General features: G+C 48.7%; 1 protein-coding gene across 1 annotated transcript in view; it reads right to left on the reverse strand.

The window, feature by feature from the left end:
* Nucleotides 1–19,894, reverse strand: part of CORO2B (coronin 2B) — a 126,737-nt gene that overhangs the window by 25,965 nt on the left and 80,878 nt on the right. Inside the window, exon 3 of the mRNA XM_063090375.1 lies at nt 431–547. Coding sequence (XP_062946445.1) covers nt 431–547 — 117 coding nt within the window. The remainder of the gene's footprint in view (nt 1–430; nt 548–19,894) is intronic.

The following is a 19,894-nucleotide window of genomic DNA, read 5'->3' on the forward strand; positions in this document are numbered from 1 at the left end:
CCCTAGAAACCACGACTCACAGAGGACAACCAGATGGAGCAAGAGCTCTCTTCCTCCTGGCACATCCATCGCCTTCCTTTCCCCCTTGCTCCTTTCCCACATCCCTGCTCCTGACCTCCTTCTTTTGAGAGCGCAGAAGAGTGCTGAATCACACACTTAATTTTTTTGTTCTAATTCTCACCTACAGAAATCAACACTTTCAAACTCAATCACACTAAAGGCACAAGATCTGTCAAACACTCCATGGATTTGCTCCCTCAGTTCTTTCCTAAGTCTCTTTCTCCCTATCCTGGGACAGCTGGAAGGATGACAAAGAGGATGGAAGAAGGGCAAAGGGAGGAGGGGGGAAGTGAAAGGAGGGAGGCCCCAAGAGGAAGCAGGGAGGAGCCCCTGTAAGCCCGACCTCCTCAGGGAGCACCCTGCTGCTCACCGATGTGTCCTCTGAGCATGAGGCAATGATGTTGTCGATGAAGGGGTTCCACTTGATGTCCAGCACATTGCCTTGGTGACCACAGACCTTAGGGTGGTTGGGTTCAATCCTGCCTGTCTGCAGAGGAGAAAGAGAGAGAGAGAAGGAATTAGTTCAATAGCCCCAGCGTGGCTCTGAAAGAAAAGTCCTTTTTTCTGGGTTTCCCAACTAGACTGGAAGGTCCTTGAGGACCCACCTATGTCTTATTTGTCTTTGAGTCCCAGCTGGCTGAATCGGGCTGGGCCAAATTGCTCTGTGGCTGCATCCTCCCCAACACTCTGAACAGTGGTAGGGGGAGGCCACACAGCAGAACAGTGGGGCAGGGCCACTGCTGGTCCATATGACACCTCTGTGCAAATTAGGAAAAGGTGCCCATTCCTCAAGTTAAGATGCTACTATCCACTGGAATGACCATAGCCTGGTGGGCAGAGGTCCAGGCAGCACACGCCATGCCTACTTTCTCACCCGTTCACACTCACCCAGTCACTGGGGTGCACCTCCTCTCCCCAGTGCCCATACTCCCCTCTGCCCCCCCAGAGGAGATGACACAGTCAGGTTGTATCAGGAGGAGGCTCTTTCCTGCTGTTCCAGGAGTCAGCAGAGAGGCCCAAACCTCTGGGTCCACCTAGACATTCTTATATAAGTTGTTCCATCTATGATGTGAATGGGCATCCTTGTGCAGTGTGCATCCTGAACTCCTGTGTACAGTGCCCTGTGGCTGAAAGCACGGTCTTTGGAGTCAAACAGGCCTGTGTTTGAATCACAGCTCTGCCACTTTTTAGCTATGTGGCCTTGGGAAGTGACCTTCTCAGAGCCTGCTTCCTCATTTTTAAAATGAGGACAGCAACACCTACTTCTTAGCATTGTTCTGAAGATTAAAGGAGCTAATGTGTATAGCAAAGCACGTAGTGTAGAGATTATCATCATAGTGATTTTTCAATATATGATAGTAGTTATTATTTTACGGTTAGATGACACCTCCTCCAGGAAGTCTTCTCTGATCCCTCCACGGGGTAAGAGCTCCTCCTCTGTGCTCTCACAGCATTCTGTGCTTCCCTCTGCTATAACACAAGCACATCTGATTGACAGTCTGTTTCTGTCTGTCTGTGAGCAACTGAGGACAGGGGCTGTGTCTTCCTTATCTCTGAATGTGCAGCTCCTTACAGGCCTGGCACACAGTAGGTGCTCAGCACATGACCTGAAAGACATCCCAGGAGGGGAAAAGAATCCACAAAAAGATGAAACAAGGGATGTGTCTGGGTGTAGGACAAGCTGTTCCATGATTAGTGGCTACCAAAGTGGCAGGGAAGGGTGAAGGAACTGTAGGTAGAAGCTGGGCCACCATCAGGTCTTTTTAGGAAAGAAGAGAAGGAGGTTTTTCTAGACACTTCCCATTTGCCAATAGTGGCAGATGGTCAGAAAAGTGGGCAGTCCTTGAGGTATGACCTGCCTAAAGGACCGCCCACTTTTAGGAAGGAGGAAGAGAACTTTTTCCCACCACCGTGTGCCTGAACTTCCCCGTGAGATGGAGGAAGAGTCATGCAGAGTGTGCACGCTGCTGTAATCTCTTCCCCACTTCCTGCCTGAACCCCTGTCAGCTCATTTCCAGTCGTTTGGTCTTTTGTGACACAGCAATGTCAGGAGGGGTAGAGCAAAACAGGCCTGGAGAAAACAGCAGTGGTGTGGAGGGTGAGGAATGAGGCAGAGAAAGAGAGAGAGGAAAACAGCCTCAGAGGCTGGAACCAGGAGAATTTCACTGATACTATACATGTGGGAAAATTAGAGAATAGAGGGAAAGAATTTGGGGAGTGTTTCTATCAGTTATGAATGGGCACTGCTTCAACATTTTATGAGGGAAGCAGCTAGGTTTGGAATATTTTTTTCAATTACTTTTGGGCTGTTAGACCATGATTTTTTCAATGAGACTCTAAGCAGAGACGGAGCCACATGTGACACTGGGATTTATGAGGGTTACAGATTATCTTTAAGGCTCACGACAAGCCTGTTAACTAGGTAGGATAAAATTAAGGCCCAGAGGTTAAGCAGCTTGCCCAAGGTCAACCAGCTGAAAGCAGAGCTGGGCTTCCCACACAGGTGTGACTCTCAAAGGTGAGTTTTTTGAACCCCACTGCCCATTGTTGATCAGCCCCCCTCCTCCAGCTCTGACTTTCCATGGGCACACAGGGCCTGCACTGTCTGCTTCCACCGCTCACTTACTCTCTGACAGAGCCATTTCTTACCTCTGATCTCAAAGGCTGCATCTGAGCGTTCCCTGAGTAAAGCTGTCCGCAATGAAGCCTTTGGCACCCAGCCCAACCCAGGAAAATCTGAGGGGCACTGAATCGGTCAATAGGTGGCCATCAGCTCACAGAAGCTTTAGCCAGCAGTCTGTGGATGATACTCTGGAGGGACAGTTTAAGCAAGATTGCTGGAACCTATTCAGAATGGGGAAGGACCAGAGCCCCACACTGGGGAAGGGAATAGTCTTTTTATTTTATTTTTATTTTGTATTGATTATATGTATTTGTGGGGTACAGAATCAAATGGAATAAGTCTTTTTAAAGCAGAGAATGATCCTGATGTATACTTCCAGGTGGACCTCTCTTTACACCATGGATGCATTGCCCAATGAGGTGGGTAAATACAGCTTTCATGACTGTATCACACTGTTGTTTATGTGAACGGTGGCCCCTAGAATTTCACAGTACACAACCTGCTTGGCTGTATGCAGCAGCCCTGAAGGGAAGGACCCCCTTTCAACCTGGCAGCTCTAATTTTCCTTTTCATATACTAGGGTTTAGGGTTCCACATAAAATTTTGTTTAAAAGATGAGTTCCATTTCTAAATAGAAAAGTTTGAAAAGCACTGTTTTGTAGAGAAATCAAGCAAATTTAAAAATGCAATTATTAACTCCAGTAAAAAATGCCATATAAGAAAGCTAAAGTAATCATAGTGCATAATGATTTATGTACAATGTTTACATAGTTGTAATGTCAATCCTGAATATTTATTTAAGCAAGAGTTATGTTATAATATGCTAGACCAGAGGCAGGGAAAGCATGTGTGAATGTAGTAAGAAGGGGCATAGAGCTGGAACAGAGCTAGAGCCACATTTTCCATAATAGGAAGTCAATAGGCAATGTCTAAGATTTAAAAAATCAAGGCACTGTAGTAAAAGCATGTAGTTAAGAAATATGGGAGTAAGCACCAAAAGAAAAAGCTGAAAGAAATGCAAGTAGCTACATTTTGGGAATAGGAAGTGGGAGATGTAGCAAGGAGGGACAGGGACTGAGGTTACAGGCGGTAGTGACCTGGGGAGATGTTTAACAAATGGGTCTCCAGGGAAAAAAGTCCCACATTTGTAGCATTTGCCAATTTCAGTGGTAAATATTCCCACCATCACTAATTTCAGGCTAAAGAGGTGATGTCAGCAAATACAGAGTTAGAAGATACTCTCAGTTGCACACTATTATATAATATTTCCACTATAAACAATGTAATAGACATAAATAACCTCAAGAACACAGATGGGGACTGGCCAGTTAGCTCAGTTGGTTACAGCATGGTATTGCTAGCACCAAAGTCAAGGAATCGGATCCCCATACTAGACAGCTGCCAAAAAACAAAAACAAAGCTTGTCATAAAAAGAAAAAAAAAAAAGAACATAGATAGTATTAAAATAATTAGGAAGTGATGAATTTTTAATATTTAGTACTGGTACCTCTGTTTTTACTTAAATTATTTAATTGTAAGTTTATGCAATTTAAGTTTTAATAATGGCTGTGTTTAACAATCAGCTTGCAAAACTCCTAAAAATTTAACAATAGACTCTCATGACTACAGGTTGACTCCAGCACATCACTTGTAGTACTACAGGCCTGTAGTGCTGTGAGATTTTATGAACTCCGCACATTTATTAATTTGATAGACATAAAAATTAAAGAACAAACAAATAAAACACCTGTGCCAGATGTTCTAAAGAAAACTTATTCTGAATTTTTAAAACTGTGAACAGTCCTCTCCCCAAACCCCACAAGTGCCTCTGTTGTGCGAGTTCCTGTTGCTGTACATACACAGGGTGTGACCAGAGACCAGACTCAGATCTGTCTGTCTCCCAAGCCTGGCTCTTCACTGCCGTGCAACACTGCCTCTCATACCTAATACGAATATACTAGTACCCATCCTAATACCAACACCAGCACTAATGGCTGTTGTCAGTATAAGATTATATTAATATAATCAAGTTTATTTTGGTTTACAAATATAATCAAATTTAATCCTCCTAACAACTCCATTTTTCAGCTGAGAAAACACAAGTTTAGGGAGCTTCTAGGAAGTCAAAATTTTTCAGTGTTACATAACTTTAGAATGACTGTCCAGATGGTCAGCTCACAGAATTGCCCTGTGGTAGGCCTCTCGGGGGTCCAGGGTTCAACCTACCATCTGGTCCTCAAACCTCAGACAGCTCCAGCCTCTACAGAGCTGGGCAGAGACCTTGCTGCATGGGGTGGGGAAGCCTATTACCTGGAGTCTATGATCGTTAGGGAGATTTTCATGCTGCTGGTGGGGGGTTTACCCTGCAGGGCTCAAAGAACAAATTTAGCCCCCCATGCTAGGACAGACCTTCGGTGTCAAATGTTGGACGGCAGATGTTGTGTACCCTGAGTCTTCTCAAGGAGCAGCCCGGTGCTGGGGATCATGCGGTATCTCAAATATACTCTCTCTGCCCATTGACAGAGTTAGGAGCAGCTGGGACACAGGCTCTCTGCCCCAAGGTGGGTGGGACTGTGAAGGATGGCAACTTTTCCAGAGGTCCATTTGACAGGACCTCTCTAAACTTTTCAAAGGTTCTGGCTTTTGGCCAATAATTCCACTTTGGGAATTTACCCCAGGGAAATCAACAGAGAAGCACACTAAGACATTCACTGCCATGTTATTTAATATGGGACAATAAAGGAGCAAGCCAAAATGAATTACAGCACACCAATATCACGGAACATCATGAGGTCATTTAAAATCATATTTCCAAAGAATACTTAGTGGCATGGGAATTGCTACAGATCTAACATTTAGCAAAACAGAATCAAGTTATACATATAAAATGATCCCGGGCCGACCCCATGGCGCACTCGGGAGACTGCGGCGCTCCCGCCGCGGGTTCGGATCCTATATAGGGATGGCCGGTGCACTCACTGGCTGAGCGCGGTGTGGACGACACCAAGCCAAGGGTTGCGATCCCCTTACTGGTCACAAAACAGACCAAAAAAAAAAAAAAAAAAAGATCACTATCTCTTAAAAAACACCCCATCTGCAAGAAAATGCATCAAAATGTAAATGGTGGCAGCCTCTGGCTAGCTGGATATTATTAGTGTCTTCGAATTCTTCTATAATAAACATTTAAAATTTTTATTAAAAAGATAGGTAAAAAAAAAAAAAAAAAAAAAAAAGAAAACCCCATCCCCATGGCCTTGATTGAAAATATTCCTCTCTGGTTTTAGGCAAACAGTTCTTAAATAAATGAGATGCAGACGGGTGTGTACCAGATTTACATGTTTCAAAAGCTTTTGTGGAATATAAATGTATTTGTTTATTGATGAACAGGTCTCTCTACTCCCTTGTTGCCACCTGAGTGGTCTGGGGGGAAATAGATCTTTGAAATAGAATAAAATTATATAATTAATTGAACGTGGGCTCAGAGTGTGTATGGCGTGTACACGGGCAGCTGTAGCCAGGTCCTCCCTTAGAAAGGCTGGCAGTGTGGTGAGTGTGGGGTACAGCTGTGAGGACAGCACTGGGTGCTCTGGGCCCCTGTCCAGGCTTTCTCTGAACCCAGTGAGCTGACTGAGGATGAGATCGTTTCAAAACAACCTGCACTGCAGCTTCAGCTTCCTGGAATCTCCCATCACTGCAGAGCTGAGTTTTGTACACAGAAGCAAAATGCGTTCTTCCCTGGAGAATCAGCTTAGCGAGGCAGAACAGACTGAGCAGGAGGTAGGGTTTCCACGCCCAGTTCCTGCACTCACTGGCTGGATGACCGGGAACAGAGCCCCGGCCTCTCTGGGTTTCCTAGATTCCCAGACCCTGTTCTAAGACTTTTCTGCTCCTTCGTGGCTGCCCTCAGTACTCCATGAAGCAAGGCACAGGTGCAACCACAAGCGTGCCTTGCCTCTGGGTAGCAGGACAGAATGCAGGGTTTCACATCAGATCCACTGTCAGAAAGACAGGGTGGCAATACTATAATTACCATGAAAAAGACCATGATGGTAGTAAAGACTATTTGAGGAGTGCTCATGAAGTCCTAGGCCTTGTACTGAGCAACTTACATGCATTATTTTATTTAATCCTTGTAACAACCCTATAAAGTTTTATTAAACCCTTATAATCCTCTGGTAACAATCCATTTTATGGATGAGAAAACTGAGCTCTGGGAAGTGACTTGCTGAAGGGGAAGCCAGGAGCTGGGCACTGTCTGCTCCTAAGGCACCTCTGCTGTTCTAGCTTCTACTTCAGCATGGAGGAGAGACACCAGGTAACTTGAGGGAAAAGTTGTCAGTAGAACCTCAACATTTCTAGTGCGGGTCCCATAGAGATTGGGGGCAACTCAGTTGTGAAGCCCCCTAAATTTGTTCTTGGAGACTCTCCCTTCCTTCACTCCTTTCTCACCCAGTCTCTCCCCTCCACCTTGTGGTTCCCAAACTTTGCTACATTTTAGAATCACCTGGGAAGTTTTAAAAATCCCAGTGATGAGGTTGTACCCCATATCAATTTAATCATAATGTCCAAGAGGTGGGAGCCAAGCATCAGTATTTTTTAAAGATTCCTCAAGTGACTCCAACGGGCAGCAGCAAAGTCTGGAAACCCCTACCCTAGAGACTCCATATTCTGCTGGGTCTGGGCCTCCCGCATTCTAAGACGGAGCCAGAGGCTGGCTGGCTGTCAGTCTTACCCAGTGTGGGGGAGGGTGAGCAATTAAAGAACATTATCATGCACATGTAATACAGGCCCATTGGTAGAAGCCACAGATAAAGCAAATAGGAAGACAGAAGTCGCATTAGGTGATGAACATTTAGAGGAGAACCCAGGACACTAGATAATGCTGAACCCAGGAGATGGGTGATCTATGGGTGGAACCCCAAGTCTCAATGTGGGAGATGTTTTTGGATGGGCCACCCCTGTCCTCACATTTTCTCCTCTGTGTGCTGCCCCGTGCATCCCAGACCATCCCATTAGGCTGCTTGCAGTTTTCTCGGCTCTCTCACCTATGGACAGAAGTTAATATTGAATAAGAGAGAGAGAGTCATTCTAAACAGGCACCAATAGTCCTCTCCAAAGCCCTGGACAAAGGTCAGACCCCCCGTGTCCCAGGTTCCTGGGTTTGAAGGAGGCTTTGCCCCCAGCTCACATTTACGCAGCCCTCGACACTTGCCCATACATTATCTTAATTAACATCATGCAGGGAACAGGACTTGACAGATGAGGAAACTTGCCCCTGGTCACACTACCTGGCAGTGACAGAGCCAGAATGACCTCATGCAGGTTCAGAGTTCTGCGTACCACTGTGGGGTGGGAGGGCATCTCATGTTCCTAAACATGGGTGTTCATCCAAAGTGCCGGCTGCTCCACCCTTATTTGCCAGTGACTGTCCCCAACACACACACACACAAGCTCCTCTCCTGTGGCAATTTCTGCCCAGGCCTCTGACTCTGCTCTTTCCCTCTCTCCATCCCAATCAAAACTTACTGTCTCATGTCCCCAATTTCAGGACCCTGCTCTCTTTGGCTGGTTAATCCAGCAAACAAAAGCTTTTAAAGGAGGACACTGGGGAGTAGCGAGCTAGTCCATTTCTTCCTGTAGGTCATCTATGTCCATATTGACAGGAGCCTTTTAGAGAAAGCTGCTTGGTCCAAGTGTACTCTCCTGGGGTTTTCATATTCTCAGGCAGATTTCTAGGACATCTCTTTTGGGTAGAGAGCTTTATTTACTCTAGAGCTGGCAGCATTGTTCTGCAGGATTTCTGAAGTGGGCCCACTCATTTATCTCCTTGCCTCTATGTCTGCCCTCTTCAGTTCTCTCTCCAATCCATCTTATACGCTGTTGCATAATTTCCCTAGAGTATGTCTCTGCTGCGATAATTCCCCTGCTCCAAGATCTTCAATGACTCCCTATTGCCTAGACCTTAAAAGCCAAACTCCTTATGCAGGCATCAGAGCCAATGTAGTCCTGGCATGATCCTGCTTTAACGCTCTCACCCCATTGCCCATGCCATACACATGGCTACACACACCCATACACCCCGCCTCCAATGCTTCTCTCACATGGGATGGCCTTTTCGGTTCCTGGTTCAGCCCTGTTGCCAGGCTGTGAGCAGCATGAAGACAGTGATCATGGCCGAGGCATCTTCAAGGCCTCACACAATGCCTGGCTCATAGCAACAACACAATCTGGGTGAATGGGTGGGTGAATGATGGTCACCCTGTCTCCCACCTCTGGGTCTTTGTACACATTGTCCATCAGCCTGGACCTCCTTCCCTTTTCTGCACATGCCCAGCCTTGGCACCCAGAAAATATTCATCTAGTGGATAGACAGATGGTCTCTCCCATGCTGGGAGATTATTCTGATCCTGCTCTCCTGACCTCAAGAAATTCTAGACCTGGGGCTGAGCTTCAGGGGTAGATTTAGAGTCAAAGGGATGAGTGTATGACAAAGGTCATGAAGGTTCTAAATTAGGCAACTTAGAAGGCCTCCTCACTTCCTGACTGCCTGTTTTGATTTTTCCCCTCATTCTTTTATAATGATAATAGAATGTTTGTCAAGATGGAGACAGGTTTGCTCGTCTTTCCAACTAAAATTTCTGGGCGTATGTGTGCGAGTGTGTGCTAGAGAGGGCGTGGAAGGGCCCCCTGGTGTGTTGGTGGATTTGTTTGGTGAAGAGCAATAGCAATTCTGTTTCTGCTGTATTTCAGCTCTTGGAGACACCCTGTTCTCCCAGGCTGCAGGAGGAAGAGGCGCTGGAGCCGCCTTTGTCCTCGGTCCTGGGCAGTGTCCTTTTGCAGATCCCAGAAGAAGGGATAAGAGGCTCGTGAGCCTGGGATAGGAAGATGCTGAGTGACAGGAAGTGAATGTGTGTGTGTTGGGGAGGGAGCTGCCTGGGTCTCTAGGGCCTGGGGATTCCTGCCACTCTCTGCAGACCTCAGACTCGTGATTGTCCTTAGATGTCCCAACTGCTGGCCCTTTTTATAAAACCCTGTGCTACAACACATAAAGAAGATGAGTAGACTCCAAGCCTGCTGCGCAAACCTGCAGGGAAGGTAACTGGGTGGGGGTTTTGATGGGGTATCCTGGGAGGGGGTTGCGAGTCTTTGCCCTTGGCTGCTCACAGTCTATCAGGGGAGAAAGACAAAGAGCTAGACAACTGCAGTGCAGGATGGGCTGTGCTTGCATGGGGGAAATGCAGGGGGTGCTGTCAGAACCCAGAGCAGGGCAAGCACTAGAGACCTGGAAATCAGGAGAGCCTTCCCTGAGGAGCCGCTGCAGACCCCAAGCTACGAAAGCACACAGCCAGGGAAGGAGAGGGGACATGGAGGAATACTTAAGACATACAAGGACCGGCACCTGCAAAGTCCCAAGGCCTATGTGGGGAAACCAAATGGGAAGACAGAGACAAGGCCCCAGAGGAGGGCTCAGATCAGGCCATTCGGGAGCTTGCTGGACCCATGAAGGAGTCTGGATTGTACCCCATGGGCAACAGGGAGCCATTGATGGTTTAATCCAGAAGAATGGACTGCAGGGGGACCCTGAAGTACCAGGCAATCACTGCAGAGGGAGAACTATGTTATGCTTGGGGAGTCCAGGGGCCTAACAGAGGGCAGGGGGCATGTCCCTGAGGGGGCACTGCTGGAGCGAGGCCCTCCATGACGCAGAAGCCCTCGTGCAACCACACCATCTAGCATGACTCTCACCCACCAGTATGTCCAAACCTCTCCTAAGCTGTGTGTCTTCCTACAGGAATAAACAGGTTGTACGGTTCTCCAATAAAACATCAAGAGCTTTTACTAAGATCTTTGTCAGTCCCATTTCACACGTGTGAAAACCAAGGCTCGGAGAAATTATGGAGTTTGCTTGAAATCACTGTGTCAGGAAGCTCACCCGAGGCACTCAACTCCAATCTCATTCCTTTCCCACTGCACCTGGCAGGGCATGAAGACAACTTTCAATGATTGCTACGTGTATCCACTGAGTTCATACCCCAGGGAGGGGCCCCATGTCACCTGTTCTCAAATAGGACAGGAGGGGCAGCTGAGGTTAAACACCTTCTTCCCATTTGACAGATTAGAAACCTGAGGCTTAGAGTCAGTGGCTCTCTTGTCCACAGTCATGCCACCACACAGAGAGGGTGGCGTTCTGGCCAGAACCTGCCAGTACTCTGTCTGAGGCCACACTGCCTCCCTGGGCGGTGGAACAAGCCCTGCAGGAAGGGGGTGAGGCAGGTGCACCCGAGACCCGAAACCGCCCTTTCCTGGCATTCGAGGCCTCGAGTGTGATGGGGCAGGGGACCACCAAGGGAAGGTGAGTTTCCCCACATCCCAGTCCCACCAGTATGTCCCAGTGTCCCACAGTGGGGAAGGGGGTGGTGCACAAAAATCTGCAACTGCTGGAAATGTGGAAGAAGCAGCAAAAAAATGACAGCATCTATGCAAATTGTGGGAAAAGTCTTCATGTTGTTCGTTTTACAATGAGTTGAAAGCACATTTCTGGTTCAGGCAGACAATCAAGAGAAAAAGAAAGTGCTTGCACTGGCTTTCTCTTCCTGCCACAGAGCCATGTTTTCCCAGCAGGCAGGCAGCACTGGGGACACAAGGTCCGGACCACCATGGGAGTCAGCTCCAGGGTCCTCATTGTCTTCCCATTTCTTGGCCCCCAATGGTCCATCCTCCTTCAGGCTCCTCCAGAACCCAATGGTTCCCCCAGAAACCCTCCTGAACATCAGGGCTTGCTCCCCAGAGGAATCCACCCCAAATGGGGTAGCCTGGAGAGAGATGTAGACATGGATGACCTTGAGCATGTGGAGCTCAGTCAAGGTCAGGAGCCAGTTCCCAGTCTGGTCTTCTGTTTTTTGGCCCAGAGGCCTGAATGTCTGCTATCCCAGTGGCCAACTCAGTAGGGCCCACCAGGTCTTCTTGCGTTTTCAGGGGCTGCTGCCAAAAGTATAAAAATCCCTTCTTCCATTTGCCCTCTGACCCAGGAAAGGAGGAGGAAAAGAGCAGACCTCCCACCTGAAGCCCTTCCTACAACACCCCAACTCCACATGTGTCTCCTGCAGTGTGAAAGGAAACTCAGGTAGGGCTATTATTTCTGCCGTGGGATTGGGGAGCATTACTAACCACTGCAGTGGCAGAGCACAGCCTGGGAGTCAGAAGACCTGGGTTTTCACCTCAGTGCTGCTGCTCACTGGCTGAATATCCCTGGACAAGGCTCTGCCTCTCTAGGTCTCAGTTTCTCCCTCTGAAAAGTGGAGACATTGTTGAAGGACAGATATACCGCACACGTGGTACACTTGCCACCCCTTGGGACTTCTGCTTCTATAGCAGGCATTGCTAATCACTCACTGAGCCCAACAATCCTTCTCAGCAGTATCTGGGGAGGCCTGAGCAGTCCATCACAGTGGGAAATGAGCTGATGTCTGCATGCCGGCCTGGGCACACGTGATCTCCTAGAGCTTGGACAGCTGTTACCATTCTGAGCCCCTTGCTAAGCCTCTGGGACTCCCTATGCCTCTCTATTCAGAGAGGATTCCCATAGGCCTCGGATAAATTAATCCTCACAAATGCCCTTACATCTGCCCCTTCCTCTCCAGGTCCATCCACTCCAGCCATCTTCTAATTGGTCTCACTGTGGCAGTCTCTTCTTGCACCCCAGGGGGAGACCAGCATCCTATCATTATTACTTTCCTTGTGTAACCCCTACAGAATCTTGCATGGTGTGTGTAACTGTTTGTAAGATATTTTGGCAGCTGGGCATCCAAGCCCCTCCCTGATTTGGGGACTCTCCCACTGTGTGCTGCATTGGTGAGATGCAGTGCCCACCTTCCACCACAGAAGCTGAAGCAGGGGCACGCCTCCTACCCCGGGTCTTCTGATGCCCGGGGAGTGCGGGGACACATGACTAGGTTTGGCCAATCAGACTCTCCAGCCCAGAGTGGCCAAGGACTAGGCCCTGAGGAGCTGTCTTGGCGCTGACCCATGTTCCAAGTCTGGTTCCCCCCTGTCACCACTCCTAGGAACTCAAATCTGTGAAGCCCCCAAATCCTTTTCTGCATAAGAGGGCCGGGGAGTGATTTCTGTTGAGTCAGCTCCCTTTCCTCTGTCTCATCAGAGCCAGCTTATTTGCTTGGCCTTTGAGGGGCCCACATACCTGTTCCCCCCCAACCCTCTAAACTTATCCTTCAGTGTGCTCAACCTTTGGGGCTCACACTTCTCAAATTGTCAAGAGACAGACCCAATTTTAAATGTTATGTCTCAGGTCCTAATAAAATACTGAAATCTCCCCAAATTCCAATATTTTGAAGAGCACACCTTTGCTTAGACAGCTTCTCACACCTGGAGGAAACACAGAACTTCTTTGCCAGATCATGTGTGTCTTGACTTTCTGTTTGGGAAAATATGGTCCCCACATTAGGGTGCTCCGCATTGGCCCACAACAGCCTCACTCCCCTTTCCCTGCCTTCCTTGTGACACCATCCCTAAAAGACCTGTCCCTCTGGGCTTCAGCAAGCTTAACCATCCTTCAAGGGCTGCCCCAACTCCTGCTCCTGCTGAGCTGAGTCCAACACATCTTGTGAGCTCCTTTTCCTTCAACTTTTGCCAGCCTTTGTCCCTATAACGCACTAGTGACAATGCTGGCTCTCATTTGCTGAGGGCGTTCCATGTGTCAGACTTGAAACTCAGTATTGTTTCAATTACTCACCACAACTCTATGAAGTACATGTCATTGTGTCCATTTTACAGAAGAGGAAAACAAAGCTTAGTGGGATTAATTAACACAGTGGTAAAGCCAGGACTCAAGCCTCAGTCTGTCTGACTTCCAAACTAGAATGTAAGCTACACGAGGGCAATGCTGTGTCTTGTTCTCTGCTGCTGCTCCGTGTCTGAAATCATGCTTAACACATGGTAAACTTGCAGGAAATTTTTGTCGAATTAATGATGCCATGAACTGTGGGCCTAATCAGGGTGTCCTGTACAGTTGCATGGGTTGTGCACTGCACATCCATTCACACAGTGTGCAGCCTTCTCTGATGCTCTGTGCCTAACCATGATGCCACCCTGCTTCTCAATTTAGCACTGTCTTGTACTGTTTGCTTTATTTCATGGGTGTTTGTTGCCTTCTGCAAGAGATTATCAGCACTTTCATCTTAAATGAGATAATCACAGAGGGTTTCCAGCAGAGTGTGGGACATAAATGAAACCTAAGAAGTACAGACATGCTTCTCATGCCCTCTGGCCTCAAACACAATGTCAGTCTATATTCAGGATCAAATGATTCCCTAGCCACACATTGCCAGTCGCACAGATGTTGTTTTTGTCGACAGTGGGAGTGGATCACAGGACACCATCCACACTCTCCCGAGCTGGGACACTCCTCTGTCTTGCCTCTTTGGGATATGAACTGAGAGAACCCTCCATCTATCAGGAACATGCAGACTCTGCAGGGACCCAATGGCCACCATCTTCCAGGCCTAGACACCACCAAGACTCAGCTCTGGGCCAGCACTGCCCACGTGGAAACTGTGGGATCTCCATGGGATCTATGAGCAGGGCAGGGGAGCTCTGGCTCAAACCCTCAGCCTTGCTCCATCAAGGACATCTAAGAGCCAGAGTATAGGCTGCACCACCTCCGAAGCAATGGCTCTCAGACATCAATGGCCTTGAAAATTTCCTTTACATTGCAAGTGAGCAGCCCAATCCTTATATGAGCGATCTCACCCCATCCCAAGCCTTCTCTCGGCTGCATCTGCTAAGGTTGGTTGATCGTCAGGGGCTGGGGTGGAGGGAGAAGGAACATACTGTGCTCCAAGCTCCTAGAAGTTGGGATCTAGCTTTGGCTCTGCTCACACTGATGAGTGACTGAGTAAGATCCTTCCTCCCTGGGCTTCAATGTCCTCATGAGCCAATAAACATAAGCTCCTTGGCCACAGTGCCTTGCAGCAAAGAAACACTCAATACGTGTCCATTATTATTTCATCTGCAAAATGCAGGTTAGCTTACCCCCTGCCTGCACTCTGCGCATGCTCCCAGGACTGCATCTTCTCTTCAACTGGGCTTAGTGTCTCACCAACAGTGAGCTCTCCGAAGGCAGGCCGTGTGTCTAACCCATCTTTGCATCCCAGACCTAGCAAGGCCCTTGCACACGTGCTGAAACAGTGTCTGCTAAGCAGAACTGAAGCATCAGGGCCTTTCTAGCTCTGACAGTCCTTGGTGATAAATTGAACCTCTATCCACCTGCTCATCAGACACAGACAAGGATCCCCCAGGCTTGGCACTGGCCATCTAGAGATGAGTAAAATGGGACGCTTCCTTTGAACATCATCTCCATGACATTCTGTTTTGGTCACTGCTGTATCCCCAACACCTAGCACAGTGCCAGGCACTTAGTAGTCTCTCAGTAAATATTTACAGAATGAATGCATGAGTGAGCAGTAGGTGACATTTCTGGGAAGGCCCTCACTCTCCCTCACCAGCAGAGCGAGCAGGGGTAGGGACTGGGTCCTATTGGCAAGAAGAACTGGGCTGCTGGAGGGGGCGGGGAGGTGAACACACCCCCTGGTCTGGCTGCCACCTGGCCTCAAGCCAGATCCATTATCTTTCCAGTGACCTGGAGCTACATTTTCTACTCTAATTCTCAAAGGATAAATGGGACATGTGGCCTGCCCCGTGTGAGCACTGGGGGATGCAACAGTGAAGGCTGAGGGCTGGGTGCACAGTGCCTGAGTATCTGGGGCTCCCCAGGGGACACAGAGTGGGCAGCTCCTCTGAGCTTGGCCGTGGCTGCCCTACCTGCTGACCCCTGGGACACTCTCAGCTGCTGTATTCTTTCCATTATTGCCCAGTGACCCTGTGGCCACCGGCTGGGGGCTCAGCATCAGAGAAAGCAGAAGGGGCTCCCATTGGCACAGAAATCAGGGAAGTCCCCATCCTCCAGAGCCCCCACTCTGTATTGTGGAGCCCTCGGCCATTCTGCTGACTCCTTCCAAGCAGTACCTGGCATGGGGCACTGCACAATGCTCCTGGCACGTGCCCGAGAAAGGGGGCTCTTGTCAATTATGGAAGGGCAGGGCCAGCCTCCTGGGCCGAGGGTCTTGGCCCAGAAGGCAGGGGGTTTTCACTGAGGCCTGATCTATGCTTGAGAAGGATAGGAAACCCTCAGCGCAGCCCAGCATCACACCTTTCCACAGCTGTGGAGAACCTGTGGCCAGCTGAGTCAGAGGATCAGGCAGGATCTGTTCTCAACAGGACAGGAGAGGGGATCTGCCCACCCAGCCACGGGTGAAGGAGAGGGGAAGAGGAGGTGGGGGGAGACGTGTCAGGAGAGGGATGGTGGGAGACACATGGAACAGAGCTGAGCTGAGGTAGAAGAGCCCCTCTGAGCCAGCAGGGATGTTTCATTAACAAGAGGGACAGGGGCTGCCCAGGGTGGGCAACGTCCCAACACACAGTCACCAAAGCCTATGGCCAGAAGAGCTATTTCCTTTCCACCTGTAGAGGCTTTGAAGGTCAGCTCCCAAATAAACTTTGCCCATCCAAGCAAATTCCTGAAATCTCCTGGGTGTGGCCTCACATCCCGCCCTGCCTGGCCTTTCCCAGAAAAGCTGCCTCCCAGACGCCGAAGAATGTGAGGGTGCTAACATGAATAAAGCGCATGTATTTCACAGGGCTTTTACCTTTAGCCTAGCAGGGCCACAGCCCTTAGATGAGAAGGACCACAGTCCTTAGATCAGGCTGTAGCTTAGTAGGATCTTTATCTTAGTAGGACAACAGTCCTTAGCTGTTAGAAGGGCCAAAGCCCTTTAGTTTAGGCTGTAGCATAGTGGGGCCACAACTCTGTAGTTTTAGCAATAACCTAACCTTTTAGTATTGCACATAGAAATGCTAAGTTTCACAGCACTCAAAGGTCTCTGGTGTGGATATGAAAATTGTAACACAGCAAAAGGGCTTGCTCTAAGGGCAGATGCCCTTGGTGCAGTTAAACCTAATTATGGGAAAATATGTGTACTGAAAGCTTCAAGGCTACTCTGCCAGTTAGTGTTGGTTCCACATTTCACCTTCAACTGCTTCTCTAAATTTCCTAGGGAACTAAGTGTTGCCATAACGATTATCTCATTGGTTCTTTCATATGTCACATAGCTTAGTTTTATGACTCCTTTGATGGTAAATTGCTTAAACTATTTTTAAGTTGCACCTGCTTTAATGAAAATTGTTATGTAGCCAGTTTATGTTTTCACTATGACTGATTAACCACTTGTGTTCTTTTCTGTAACTTTTGCCTGGATAATAAAAACCAAGAGAAAACCTAGTTTGGGGTCATTTTCCTAGAAATTCCTTCTCTCTTGAAGAAGTCATCTCCTGGGATTTAACTCCTTTGGGCCTCTCATTACTCAGGAAAAATGGGCTTTGAGTAATACTTTGTGTCTCCGTCTCCATCACCCTGGGGGAGAGGTGACAAAGAAAATGCTTTCTCTCTGCGCAGAAAGGGGTCCTTGCTCCTCAGCTCCACCCCTGCAGTGTGGCCTCACTTGTGCCATCTGTACCATGGGGCTTTGTGCTGGGTGACCTCTGAGGTTCTGGCATTTTCTGGTGTGTGGTATTTTCTCAGTCTCAATGGGGATGAGCAGCAGTGCACTGTAAATATGGCAATGTGAGGGGTTCAGTGGGAAGTGAGGGGATCTGGGCAGGAAAGGCAGAGGAGCAAGGGGGAGATTCTGACAGATGGCCCAGAGGGGTGGCGGGGGCGCCCGCAGGGCTCCAGGCCTGGTGGGGATCGCAGTCCCGGAGGTGCGGTTAAAAGCACAGATCTTGGGCCACCTCCAGATCTACTGAGTTAAAGCCTCTGGGGAATGAGCATTTGAAACACGCTCTCCGAGTGGTGCCCGTGTGCCCACACCAGCACCGAGACAGCAGCAGGCATTCAGGAGCCACTGTTCCAGCAGCCTGAGCACAGCTTGGGAGTCTCATGGGCCCGGGTTCAAGTCCTGCTTCTGTGGCTTTCTGGAATCATAGCCCCATTTCACAAAGGAACAGAGACCGTGAACAGAGGTGTCCAGTATTTGGAGGGTTTAGTCAGTGGTGGTTATCCTTGTTATTAAAGCAGACCCCTCACCTTCTGTCACCTCAGTTCTGACAGCTGAGGAAAGTGACCTGCAGCTGGATTGGCCCTAGGAAGTTGAAGCCCAAAAAGGACCAGGAGGAGGAAGAGGAGGTCCTGCTCAAATTTAGGGCCCCTTGGAGTATCTGTGCAGCTCACCATCACTCCCTATGTCCCTCACATACAGAAGTTAGCCCCCATGTCAGCACTACAAGTGTGGTTACCCCCAACACACACACACACACACACACACACACGCACACGCGCACACATGCCCCAAACTGATTGGGTCAGAATGAGCATCTAACTCAAGCTGAGCCAATCAGATTCCCTGACCACCCTTTACCCTCCCTCACCCCTGTCCCCTTCCCTAATTTATTTTTCATCCTGTCGTTATCCACCTTCTGTCATACCCTATGAGTTACTTATTATCTGTCTCTTCCATTAGAGTATAGGCCCCATGAAAGCCAGGATTTTTGTCTGTTTTGTTCATTGCTGAGTCCCCGGTGCTTCCAACAGTGCCTGGCACACAGTAGATGCTCAGGAAAAATCAGTTAAGTAAATAAATTCTCTCTTCCAGGAGATGTAATAATAGCTAACATTTACAGAGCACCTATTACGTGTTAGTGTTTTCTAAGCACTTTAAATATGTGTTAACTTGTTATTATTTCCATTTTACAGATGACTTGCCCAAGATCACACAGGGAAGAGGCAGAATTCTAAGCCAAGGTGTCTCAAGGGGCAGGGTGGGTATATTATTCTATTAATGCCCTTGACTTTATGTTTACAAACACATTTATAAACATTTTATTTGAGGCTGTCTCACCACCCTTCTGGGGGAGGTATTATTTCCCTAATTTCAGAGATGAGAGAACCGAAGCTCAGAAGGGCTAATGGACTTGCTCAAGGTCACACAGCAAGTAAGCAGCAGAGCTAAAACTAGAACCTACGACTTCATCTCCAACCTCCCCACGTCTCCACTATTTTCCATACACAAAGACAGTCCTCCCCAGTCTGGAAGATGCTGTCCCCACCCTCAGAGGCTTTACTTTCCCTGGGAAGATGGTCTAGATAGAGGAAGGGACAGATCCGAAGTCCCAAGCAGAGGCTGAACTAACCAAGCAAGGGGAATTGATGTGCACTTGTTTCCCCACCGATGAAATCCTCACAAATGACTGATGGCAAAGCAGGAGGCAGCTGCTGGAATGGGCATTCCAGAGCACAATCTGAAGGGGGGTGCAAACATCCCAGTTCAGAATGGACTGGAAGTATTTCCGCCATCGTGGCTGCCTTCTTCAGATTACCTTCTGCTCTATTTCCCAATTAAAGTGTGGCTCATGGAGCTGAGAACAATACTGTACTGCCAGCCTGTGGTCTGACCAGCACAAAAGGGAGGGGGAACATTTCCTTCTTTTTTCTTGAAGCTAAGGTCTTGCTGCCTTATAAAAGGATCTCTGACTCTTTGACAAATACCTGAAATTCCACCATTAGGGGTATATTCCTTTGGCACTCCACATATAAACACCACTGAGGAGAGCATAGTGGGAGACGTTATTGGTCATTGCCAACTCATTTTGAATGAGCTTTGGGAACTTTCCTGCAGGCAGGTCTATGAGGAAAGCACAGGAGGGCACTGATGGAAAGGGTGGAGATGGGGAGATAAGAAAGAGGGAATGAGGTGGCTGGAGTCAGTGCAAACTCTTCACTTCGGACCTTGCCTGATGAGGTCACTGGGCATCACTGAGTTGGTGTTCTTCATGCTGTGTCCCACAGAGGACCCCCTACCTGTGAGCCTCTCTGTGGTGGTCAGAGCCCCTGTTCCTCCACTCCACCATCAGCACGAGGCCAGCACAGGAGGGCACTTGCTGGAGGTCACCCAGTGAGTAAGCGGACGAAGGCTATGCCAGGGCCCCCCACAGATTTGTGGACACCCGGGTCAGTGCCCAGTCCCAGCCTGTCAGTTCTGGAGACCGTGCTCACAGGAAGGGGCAGTAGGTCCCCTGCAGAGACAGAGGGCGCATGTCAACTACTTGGGGGCATTCACTGGTTTCACTCCCGCGTTACAAACA

The sequence above is a fragment of the Cynocephalus volans genome, chromosome 3 (assembly GCF_027409185.1).
Source record: "Cynocephalus volans isolate mCynVol1 chromosome 3, mCynVol1.pri, whole genome shotgun sequence".
Lineage (NCBI taxonomy): Eukaryota > Metazoa > Chordata > Mammalia > Dermoptera > Cynocephalidae > Cynocephalus > Cynocephalus volans.